The 12,287-nt window shown below is 46.1% G+C and overlaps 1 protein-coding gene across 1 annotated transcript in view; it reads right to left on the bottom strand.

Annotated features, from left to right (window-relative positions):
* The window catches only part of Slc7a11 (solute carrier family 7 member 11), a 53,273-nt gene extending 42,096 nt beyond the window's left edge, over positions 1-11,177 (bottom strand). The window contains exons 1-3 of the mRNA XM_048333559.1: positions 10,912-11,177; positions 7,479-7,610; positions 5,131-5,246 (exon numbers count right to left, since the gene is read on the bottom strand). Coding sequence (XP_048189516.1) covers positions 5,131-5,246; positions 7,479-7,610; positions 10,912-11,177 — 514 coding nt within the window. The remainder of the gene's footprint in view (positions 1-5,130; positions 5,247-7,478; positions 7,611-10,911) is intronic.
* Between the last annotated feature and the right edge of the window lie 1,110 nt (positions 11,178-12,287).

Genomic DNA, 12,287 nt, shown 5'->3' with positions numbered 1-12,287 from the left:
TAAATCCCAGAGATACGAAGCCCACGTGTGAAGGAAGCTATACTCAGGGCCGCTGTTTGGGGGGCTGGACGGGGTGATTTAAGGACTGGCGAGTGTTTCTGCACTCTCCATACTTCAAGTCCATCTTTGGTTTTGAAGAGAGAGATTACAGAGTATAGATATATCAGGAGTTCTCTCCGGTGCAGATTCCTTCGGCTTCTGACTTCTGACCGCTTCGTGCTCATGTGATAAATGAGAGGCTCTCCGCGCGTGTCTGAGACGCGAGAGAAGGGATGGTTCCACGCCTTTTTGTAATATTTGCTGCTTTCGCTTTATCTCTTGGCTAGCATTCCTCTCCTGGATGCCTTCAACTCAGAGAGGACGTGTGGAAATAAACACCTCTAAGAAGGCAGAGAGTCCATCTGTATCTAAAATCTCACCAGTGGAATAAAACTGGTAGTCCCTAAATAAGTACAAACTATTATTTTTGTGGCAGATGCTGTGCAAATACTTAACATGGAGAATGTTACTTAATCCTCCTATCTCTGTGACATGCTTACTCTTATTGGTCTTGGTTTTCAGATAAGCAGCTGTAACTCCAGGCAGTATTTAACTTGCCTATGTACACACGGGCTGTAAATGGAAAGATAAGATTGGGGCCTAGGGGTGGCAATGCTGAGCACATTGGTTCACAGGTGAGACAAGGAGGGAGCAGCTCCAAAGACGCAGACAGCAACCCACCGGCCTAGCTGCATCTTGCGCAGCTAGCTGCCCCCTCTCTGCAGATGTCGGTGGTTATCCTAGCTGGGATGGAGGAACACTTTACTCCCACATTTCATTTATTATCCTCTTAACGCACATGATTGCTCTGCCCAATGTGTACGTTGCACGACTACGTGCCTTTACCTAGACGTGGGCTGTGGTGGTATCTAAGTATGGTAGAATAGTATACCAAGACTCCAACTGTACAGCCAACCCCATCGGCATGTCAAATCTGAAAAACCTGGTTTCGAAAAAGAAAAGGTGGTAGAAAATGTGTAGAACTGGCTGTCTCTCACCATGCGACACAAATGGGATTAGTTTGTTCCTTACAATTCTTCCCAAAAGGTTTAAGAAGTTGTATGTTGCTCTTAACTTACCTCCACAAAATAAACTAACAAAAAGTGGAAACTCGGGGAGTCTAGTCTCCATTTTTTTTTTAAAACAGTATTCTTATGATAATATTCTACCACTAACCAGTATTCTACCAGTATTCTACCACTATGTTTATATAGGCTCTCATTTTAGGATACCAGAACCACAGGCTAAGTATTTTAAATGTGAACCAACCTGCTTCAATATTCACTAAAACTCACAAGAGCAGAGGAAATCCGTGCACCTCTCCAGGAGGAGGAGCAACGTAAGCCCAGGGCAGGGCCGGAGCCACTAAATACGAAGGGACACTCAAGATTTCCCACTGAAACTCCACCTGCTTGACGTTCTTACTGAAATGGGCAGGATTTAGGATAAGCAAAATCATTTAATCTTTGTTATTTGGCAGAAGAGGAGTACTTTAAAGATGAGGATAAATCACCATTTAGATAACTTTTCACCCCATCGTCACTTCTCCAATGGCTGGTTAATATCTCACAAATTTGCAACTTGCTTTTTCTCTGATGTTAGAAGGCCCTCCGTTTGACCTTTCTCCATACTTAACTATCTCCCTGCAGGAGCACAGAGAAGCAATTCGTGCAATTAAACTATTTTCTACATCTCAGTACCCTTCTATCCCTGACAGGCAGAAAATCACCTATAGTCACTTTGAAAAACATAAAGTATGTGAGAGATTTGTCCCCAGGTAGGTTTCTCTCTTTCTATCTCTACCTCTCGCCCCTGGTGGCTGCATTAAAGCTAACTTCTTCTTAAAGACAGGTTGACTTTGCCAATTAGGCCATTGATTTAAATTACTACCCATTGAGTAATAAGAATATTCCATTTTGTCTGCCAGTGCTTCTGATCCTGAGAATGAATTTCCTCCTCAAAATCTCAAGCTTATAAAAGAAACATCAAAATGCATAAACTAGTATTATATCTAGTGACAAAAATGGAAGGAAAGGTTCAGCTTTCACACAGGCTCTTTGTAAATCTCTCCTGAAGATGTTTTGTAAAGCCCAATAGACGTATTCTTGCCTATATTGCTTTAAAGCTTGCCTTGAAGAATTTCCATTTAATCCCCTAAAATATATGTTTTCCCTTTAAAATGTTTCATGGAGTTGGAATAAAGTTGCCAGGAACCAGTGGCCCATGCCTAGCGGCTCAAAAGAATGAGAACTGAGAAAGCCAGCCAGGGTAGATAAATATGAGATGCTCTTGTCTGCAGCTAACCAGCAAAAAGCCATAAGTGACAGTTTGGCTCAAGTGGTAGAGCACCAACCTTGAGCAGAAAAAGCCAAAGGAGGGTGTAAGACCCTGAATTCAAGCCCCAGTACTGGCACCAACACACACACACACACACACACACACACACGCACACACACACGAAAAATAGGAGGAGGAAGAAGAAGAAAAGCAGAAGGAAGTGGAGGGCATAGAAGTAGGAGGAAGAGGAACAGGAGGAAGAAGAGGAGGGAAGATGGAGGAAGGAAGAAAAATAAGAAGAAAGTCATCGAGACTTGAAAACTAAGAAATCTACCATAATTATTCATGTATTTGAAGTCCAAAGTAGGCAAAACTGGTGGATTTTCAAACCTCCAGATAGGATTTGTTTAAAGACTTCTGGTTATAGCTTAGAATAACTTTTGCTGTTAATTCAGAATTCTTAAAAAGTCTATCCCCTTCTCTTCTCAAATTTAATGTAATAACACTAATATGACTCGACCTCATCCATTCAAGGGAAACAAATATTGTATGTATATATATACATATGTATACTATATTATACCTATATATAGATATATGTACGTACAATATACATATGGATATATATATATATGGCTGTTCAGTCCTTCAATGGGACAAGAACTTTCTATGGGCTAGGTACTCTGTTAAAAGTCTTTAAAATCGGGCTGGGGATATGGCCTAGTGGCAAGAGTGCTTGCCTCGTATACATGAGGCCCTGGGTTCAATTCCCCAGCACCACATATACAGAAAATGGCCAGAAGTGGCGCGGTGGCTCAAGTGGCAGAGTGCTAGCCTTGAGCAGAAAGAAGCCAGGGACAGTGCTCAGGCCCTGAGTCCAAGCCCCAGGACTGGCAAAAAAAAAAAAGTCTTTAAAATCATATTGAATTATATATTTCTATAGTCATCCAGCTAAATTAACTGTTCATAGACATCTTACCCAATAAATAAAACTGAAGCTCGAAGAGGCTTCCTAACTCGTGGAAGATCATAGAACTGAGAAATGGAGCCCCTCAGTCCCAGTTCTAGTCGGTTGTCCCCGGTGGGACATGACCCGCAATGCAACCACAATGTAACGGGTTCCTAGCCACATCTATACCAAGCTGTGGTTCATTCCACAAATATTCTTAGTGTGAGACCCAAGGAGCGGATACAGCAATTGAGCAAGTTCTATTGCATTGTATCATCAGTTGTCCTGCTACGTGAGAATGAAAATCTCCAATGCTTTCAGTTTCCTAAGTACAGGCTTTTTTTTTCTGTTAGAAAAAAAATGCTTATAGACTTTTCCTCAGGGGGGAAAAAAAAATCTATGGGCAGTAAAAACTTATTGAGCACACACAATATGCTTGGAGTTGTATGGAGGCTCTGTGGCAACTCCTTGTCTCCCAGAGAAGCATCCATTGCATTTGTACTGCATTCTCCACCAGTTGCCGGCACGAGCCCAAACACTTTACACAGACTGTCTCAGCCTCCTGTCTGCCGCGACAGTCCACGACACTGGCATGACTATCGAGAATGGTGAGTTTGTGTGTGAAGGTCCAGTGATCTCCCCAGAACGCCAACAGGTTTCCTTGGAGTCGTTTTTCTTTGTCTTTTCGGACACTTGACATAATAACTGTGTGCATCGGTTTGACAAACTACGTTGGAGAGGGGCCTGTTGCGATGCAGATATACGTCCCTAGTTCCCGGCTCTCTGTGGCTCTGTGTGACTGCTGGTGTTTTTCTTGGGGCCACAGCGCCTGCATCTGCCGGCAGCTTTGCTGCACCATGCTTTGCTCGCAGCACTGGACATCATCCTAACCACTCGTCACTGGCAGTGCAACGCAGGTGTGCCTGGGTGGTGTTTTATTTTGGGAGTTGTGAAAGCTTAAAACCGGGAGCAAATCAGCACCTAGAACTAGAACCCTTTTTCGTGACATTCTGGAATCTTACAAGAAGTTACCATCAGATTTAGTTTCATATGGCTTACGGTATCTTGTGCATATTTCTGTTTTTACTTCCTCTTTGTTCAAAAAGTTATTTTAAAAAATACATAATTTCCCAATTCGTTGCCCATAATAACTTGAAAGCTGGGAGCAAAATGGCTCACATCTAGCTACTTGAGAAGTGGCAGATCATGACTTGAGATTAACCAAGAGAGAAAAGTCCATGAGCGTCTATCTATGAAATAACCAGCACAAAGCAGAACTTGAAGCATGGCTGAAGTGGTAGAGCAAAGGCTAATAAAGCACGCCAATCAAGTGTAAGGCCTTGAATTCAAGCCCCAATACTATAAAAAAATAAATAAATAAATTGATAATTAATTTCCAATTTGAGAAGTGCTACTAATTGTCACATTTTGAAAGAAGATTCTAATCTAGGCCAACAAAGGGCAGTGAAAACGTTAACAATAACCATAGCTACTAACACCTTAAATTGTGTGAACATCTCACCCAAACAATAAGCATGGCTATATCCGAGTCCCAGGCAACTTACCCCTGAGGAAGGAGATCCTTAAGAGTCTCTTCTGATATATAATGGACTTACTATTCCGCTGACAGAATGGTCTTACTGATGATACACATTTGATCTATTATAAAGCCCTAGCATTACTTAACTCAGTGAAACGCTGGCACATACGTAAACAGCACTCACCACTCCAAAACCATGGCTTTTTTGGTGTTTTGTTTTTTTCTCTATTTCCCAACCCAAAGTGGGAATTGTAAACCAAAAGAACACAATTTGGGGAGTGGCCCAACATCTTAAGAAGCCTCCTCCCCTCGCTTCCGTACTTACTTATTCCCACTGCCGTCATGAGCTTGATCGCAAGTTCAGGAATATCACAGTGGACGAAAAATGGTTCCAGAATGTAGCGTCCAAATGCCAGGGATATCACAGCGGTTGCTGCGGGCCTGGAAGACACGCCAGCACGCACCGTGGTTAACGGCAGGGGAAAAGTCAACGTCATTTTCAGGAACACTTAGTTTACAGAACACATTCACCTGAAAGCCTATGATTTTCAGAATGCCGTATATAAGTAGGCATGCACAGACACTGGAAGTACTAGGTACAGCACTGGTGGCCAGTTTGTAAATAACCTTGGGATCAAGGCTGTAATGACCAACTTTGGCCCTGTTCTCCCAATATTTGACTTCTTTCCCGTAAAAGTTTACTTTGTAACCCCCAGTGTTTAACACAATGTCTGCCATACAGTAGAAAGCTAGTTTAATATTGAACCTAATGAGAACTTACGTGTTCAATTTAATGATCCTGGCTGTGTACTGCTGGTGATTTTTTTTCTTTTCTTGAAAGTGCTGTATAGATTATTTCTGGTAATAGTGAGTTAATCTGAGGTTATAATTTTAATAAAAGTACTAGGCACCCTAGGTATTTGTAGTAGATGAGAAATCTCTAAGTACTTGTGAGTACTGAGGAATCTTACCTATCCTACGGTTGTTTATTACTCTTGTTTGTTTATTACTCAGCCCAGAAACATGAGTCCAATATGACAAATGGATACAGGACACCTTTAAAAGCTTCTAGATTTTAAGCCAGGTATCCACAGCTCACACCTATAATCCTAACCACTCAGGAGGCTGAGATCTGAGGACTGTGGTTTGAAGCCAACCTGGGCGTCAAACCCTGGGCTTCAAAGTCCCTGTGAGACTCTTATCTCTAGTTAACTATTCAAAATCAGAAGTGGCTCAAAGTGGTACACACATACACACACACACACACACAAACACACACGCCATAAGGGAGTTCTTTCAGAAAAAAGGCAACAGCTATCTGGGAGAATTGTGACACATTCCAGTTAAGATCTCCTCATCTTGCCATTCACTGTTCACCAGCAGTTTGTGAGATGAATAAATTAATGAACAAGTACCATGTCTCTGCTACTGCTAATGGAGTGGTCACACTCATGATAATGATGAGCCATTAATCACACAACAAATACGTGGATAAAAAAGGCTTAAGTCCAACTCTATCAAGACTCCAAATCTCAACAGCCCATCGGGCCAGCACTGTAAATAAGGAAATTTTGAATGCTGAATATGTTGCATTTGTAGCAGGTCAACCATAAACCTTCTACCATTTATCAAACCCACCTTCACCCAGAATAACCCAGGGCACTAATCTATGTAGGAAAGGATGATGGAAAGCGTAAGACCTAGTTTTATGTACTTGAAATGCTTCTACTTCTAACATAACATAAACACATAAAATATGGAGTAACAACATAAGTTATCAAATTCTATGTCAAATGCAAAAAGACTGCATGTCTTAATAAATTTAGAACCACAGTAAGTTGGAGGAATCAGGAAAGTAGCTGGATGACATGACTGAAAGTTTGAAATATACATTCAGGTAATCTATGCTTCAGAAGCAGAGGGACCTTTGAGAAACTCTGTCATCATTGTTTAATTATAGCAATGAATGAATGCAGACTTCTTTAAAAAATGAGAATAGACATAATAATGAAGTATATGCTTCTCTGGCACTCTTTGATGAAAAGGAAATCCCTTTAAAAAATCACTGCTGTTACTGGACACATAATTGTTCTCATGTGAAATGACAGGATGAACGTTCACCTAACTCTTCAGCCATGTAGGCCTGAGAAGCTCCCAGAAGGAGCAAGTGCACCTAGTCATTGCTGGTAAACTCTGGAATCAGAAAGTGCAAGTCACCGTGGAGAAGCAGCCAGGTGTGGGAAGGCCGGGCTCAGGTGACATCAGTTCTCCTCATGGCGAAGGAAACTTGCTGCTCACAGTGACTTGGCGGAATTTAATGCCAAGAAAGTCAGAGGAGGAAGTACATTCCTCCACACTCATATCAAAGGATTGTCACAGCTGTGGCTCCCTGGTTTGCTTCGCATCAGGAAGTGAGTCATTTATTGTATGTAAACAATGGTGAGCAGCCGAAGACTGGTTGACACACTAAGCTGTTTGGCACAGACGTTTCCTACTCACAAAAACGGAGGACAGTTCAATGACTGGATAGCGTGCCCTCCAACAAAGGGAAGTTCTGATCCCTCACCCGTGTCGGGTCCGTCAGAGATAAGTGTCACCCAGCGGGTCTCGGAGATGTGGACTCAGAGACTCAGAAGAGCGTTCATTTTTCTCAGTCTGGTGCCGGGTACTTACCGTATGATGAGCAGTTCTACCCAGACGCGCACAAAAGCCAGCAACGGGCCAAAGACTTCCAGAATGTACGTGTAATGGCCACCTGACTTCTTGATGCTTGTTCCCAGCTCCGCATAGGACAGTGCTCCTGAGGGACAGAGACAACGAAAAGGTGGCGATGTAACACAGGATCAAATCCCTTCGTGAGAGGACCGAGACCAGCGTGTTTGTGAGCCCGCTGCCTCCTCGGACCGGAATGGCATCCTCGTCTCAAAGCAAGCGTCCTCCAAGGCCCGAGACACGCCACGCTCCTCTTCTAACCTCCTCGTGCGCGAGACGTAGGGCATTCTACTCAGAGAGTTCCATTTGATGTCACATGGTCCCTATGCGTTCTGGTTTTTATTTCTGAGATCAGGATTCAAACTCGCGAGCTGACGCTTTCCCTCACTGGCCACTCCTTCAACCCCATCCCTTCTAACACCAATCTTACGCGATCCCGTATTCAGACGTGGAAACCTTGGGACCAAAGAGAACATAAGACCCGCTGACATCTTAATGACTCCAGAAGTTTGCAGCCCAAGGCCATCCCAGACAAGAAGCTCATGATGCCCCATCTCCACCCATAAGAGGCTGGCTGCCCTGGCCCCTGCCTGTCATCCCAGCCACACTGGAGGCCCAAAGCCATGGGATCACGGTCCAGGATGGCCAGAGAAAACTGTGAGGCTCTGTTTAAAAAATAAGTAAAAACAAAAGGAGCTGAAGGCATGGCTCAGGCGGTAGAGTCTGCCTAGAAAGTTCCTTCACGTCTTATGAGTGCCAAGAGAGAAAAGAAAAAGAAATACGGCTATGCTTGTCATTGGAGCAATTAATTAACAAGGGAGTGAAAAGCTAGATCTGAAGGCAATGTGGAAAGCTCTGTGCACACCCTTCAGTTCTCCCCCAGGACACACTACTTCACTCAAGGAACGTCAGAGATGGTGATCCTTACTAATCACAGAGCATTCCAACATCAGTATAATTTAGGTATTTAGTGAAATCTAAGTATCCCTGTCCTGACTTCTGAGTCTGGCTCTACATCAGTCACCTTGAGTTTTTAGTTTTTAAACTCAAAACCAATCCAATGAAAAGCAGACGCAAGACCGAATTCTAGCACCACCCCCCCCAAGCAAGAGTCCAGACTCCATGAAGGTCTACACTTCCTGAACTCCCATTCATGACCCTGCAGTAACCATGCTGTAATGGACATCTGAGGACCTCGGATACATGTTATATATCTGGACTAATTATAACTAATTTCAATCCACCCACTCCTGGAAGTAGTCTCCATATTGGCAAGTTGTTCAGAAAAGCATCCAGTATAAAACGTGATTGGAAGGAGTGTTAAGAACCTCAGAATTTATCATCAGAGAATCAATACCTAGACCTCTATATGCCGTGCTGAAACTTCAGCATGATCGCCCTAGGTTTAAATTGAGTGCTGGGGAAATGAGATTTTCACTTAAAGGTTTCAGCTCCATGGCCATTTTGCTCAGATGAAAGAAGTTCAAAACAGGATATAAAAACCCAAGTATTGACCTTTGCTTTCAAAAAAAAAAAGTTACAAATCAAACACAGCTTTTCTTCCATTTACAGAGGGGTTCCCCCTACCCACCCATCCCCCAAAACACTGTAAGTTGAAACTATTACATGGAAAATGTGTCCGATACCCCTAGTTTACATTAAACATGCTCAGAACACATATTTGCCTATAGCTAGACAAATTGTGGAACGGAGTTTATGTCTTAATAGAGTGGTGACCATTCTTAAGTTGCTCCCAGACTTCCAGAGCTTCAAGGAAAAGGTTTCTTTATTCCTCCCCTCGCGTTTTGCCTTGTTGTCAAAAATCTGCTAGGGGGCTGGGGATATGGCCTAGTGGCAAGAGTGCTTGCCTCGTACACATGAGGCCCTGGGTTCGATTCCCCAGCACCACATATACAGAAAATAGCCAGAAGTGGCGCTGTGGCTTTAGTGGCAGAGTGCTAGCCTTGAGCAAGAAGAAGCCAGGGACAGTGCTCAGGCCCTGAGTCCAAGCCCCAGGACTGGCCAAAAAAAAATCTGCTAGAAATCTGAGTGACAAATGTAACACAAATATAGGTAAGTGGATCAGTGCACACTCCTATTCCCTGAAGTAAAGGATCCAAACCGCCAGCTCCGGGTGACCTCAGTTACCCTCTCCCGCCCTGCTTGCTCCTTTTGGGGTGCCCAGGCATAGCGTGGTAAACCTGTGGGTAAGCATGCTCTCTCTCCTTGGCACCACTGCAGTCCCATTCTCAACGTGATTTATTTGATTGCATCTGCATAATTTTTCATGGCCTATGAAAATGGAAAATCACAGTAGGAGCTGTGTGCTTGTTGGGTACACAGTGTCCAGGAGACCGGCTGTCGTTTATCTCATTAGATATTGATTTATTCTAAATATACCAAGTAATGTAGGGCGATGAAAAGCTAAGGGTACACAAAGTTATTAAAGACCAACCATTAAGTTCACCTGTGCCTGCGCAGGCCCGAACCACTGTGACACGAGTGACGGCTAAGGGCTCCGTGGAGGGCTCCCCTCAGCCCATTGTCTCCCAATATTCCGCAAGGATAGGGGGGTCACCGCTGGGAAAACCGTGTCACACACCTGCCCCTAAACAAGCGCCTCCCCATAAGCAAGGCTCTGAACGTCCCAAGTCCTACCAAGAATTCCTCTGGCGTCCCTTCTCTGTGGAGACTTGGCTGTGGCTAACAAGTTCTACTTAAAACACCCCCTTCCAAAAAAGAATTTAAAACAAAGACGGAAATGTGAGTCCCGTAGGTCCCTGCGTCAACCAGTGCAAACATGGACGGGGTAAGCACAAAGCAGGAATGATTGGCAGAAGTGAGGCCCAGGGTTCACATTGGGTCCTAGAGGTAGAACAACGGGGTTGGTCATGTTAAAGTCTAGTCTTTGGGAATTAGAACAGCCTGTTCTAGAAAAGAGCAAAAGTCAAATTACATATATAATATATGCATATATAACATATATAATATATGCATATATGTAATAGGTATGCAATATGTATATGTAATATATGCATATTATATATATATATATATGACAATGCACCGGTTTTCCTGTCACAGTGAACCAGCACGGCTTTGAAGTCCTCTGCCCATCTAAGAGCATTTCCTTTTGTTAAATTTAATTCTCGCATCAATAGAAGAAATGCTCTGCCCGCTGCTGCCTTCGATTAACTGTGGAACAGGTGGAAGAGTTGCTTAGCCAGATGGGGGACCCCCCCCCTCCCCAAGAGAGCGATCTGAAGGGGCAGCGGGGTTTGGAAGCTTGGGGTCTGGGGAGCAGGAAGGTGGGGGGGGGGAGGACTGGGCCCCCCGCACCCCCCCACCCCCCTCGACCCCCCCCCCGGCCCCCCGCGCCCCGCGCGCTCCTCACCCACCGAAGAGCGAGAGCAGCCCGCAGCCGGTCCACACGGCGAGCGCCAGGCCCACGCTGCCCGTGTTGCGCAGCACGCCCGTGGGCGCGATGAAGATGCCGCCGCCGATGACGGTGCCGATGATGATGGACACCCCCCGCAGCAGCGTGATCTTCTTCCGCAGCACCGCGGCCGCCGGCGCCCGCCCGGGGCGCGCCCGGGGGGGCCCCGCCGACGGCAGGCAGCCGCCCTTGGAGAGGGTGGCCACGGCCGGCTTCCTCACCATGGTGACCCACCCGACGGCGGACGGGGACGCCCCGGGGACGGGGACCGGGGAGGCTCGGAGGGGAGACGGGGAGCCGCGAGCCTTCCAGGGCGGGCGCACGGCCGTGGACGGGGCCCTGGGGGGCCCGGGGCGCCCTCGCCGCGCGCGCGCGCAGGACGCAGCCCTCGGGGGGCACCTGTGCGCCCGGTGCCCGGTGCCCGGTGCCCGGTGCCCGGCCGGCTCCCCGCGCCCGCCCGCCCGCTCGCCCCAGCGCCCGGCCCCGCTGCCCGGCTGCCGCCCGCCCGCCCGCCCGGGCTGCTATTTAAGCCCCGCGCGCCCGCCCGCCCGGAGCTCCCGGCTGCAACCTGGTGATGATGCAAATTCCCCAGGTTTGCATCAGCCGCCAGCGCCGCCCGCCCGCCTTACTCAGCCCTTTCCTGCTTGCTTTTTTTTCAACACTAGTTGCTAACTGACCTCCCTTTCCCCCCCTTCCGCCCCCCCCCCGCACCCCCAGAACAAAGCACGCCCTGAAAGGGACTTGGGCCAACCCCCCAGAAGTCAATCCACCACCACCACCACCGACTGCCCCGGGCCGGCGGGACAAAGGAAAAGAAGACTTGAAAGACACAGAAAGCCTGACTGCACTTCCAGAGCTTTCCTTGGCTTTCACGAGCGAATGAATTAATCCTACCTCCAAGAAGACGCACAGCTTATCACAGCAGGGCTCAAGTTCGCCATGTCCCCCATTCCTACATGAACTTTAATAAATAAATAATAAAAAAAAAATTCCTGTTTCCTAGCAACACAGACACCTCTGATGTTTACAAAGCAGAAAGTTTTTACAGCCGGCCACTAGGCAACTAAGGGAGAGTTTTACTCCACAGGAGAAGATGAAATTGTGTCTTGTGACCCCTAATAAACCAGCCCTTAAAATCATCTGAGTGTGAGAAAGTGAAAAAGCACCCCCACCCCAGAAAACAGAGGTTTTCTGATTCTCGTGCCCCCCCCCCCCCCCGGGGTGAGTTGCTAAAGTTTAAGATGTGCTCTCCTCCCGTGCATTCTGCTTGAAAGGAAGATACAGACAGGCATAATTATCATGCATGTGAATTGAGCCAGGTGTGTTCACCGAGC

This window comes from Perognathus longimembris, chromosome 24 (genome assembly GCF_023159225.1).
Source record: "Perognathus longimembris pacificus isolate PPM17 chromosome 24, ASM2315922v1, whole genome shotgun sequence".
Taxonomy (NCBI): Eukaryota; Metazoa; Chordata; class Mammalia; order Rodentia; family Heteromyidae; genus Perognathus; species Perognathus longimembris.
The sequence above is the reverse complement of the archived record's forward strand: the minus strand, read 5'-3'. Positions and strand labels throughout refer to the sequence as shown.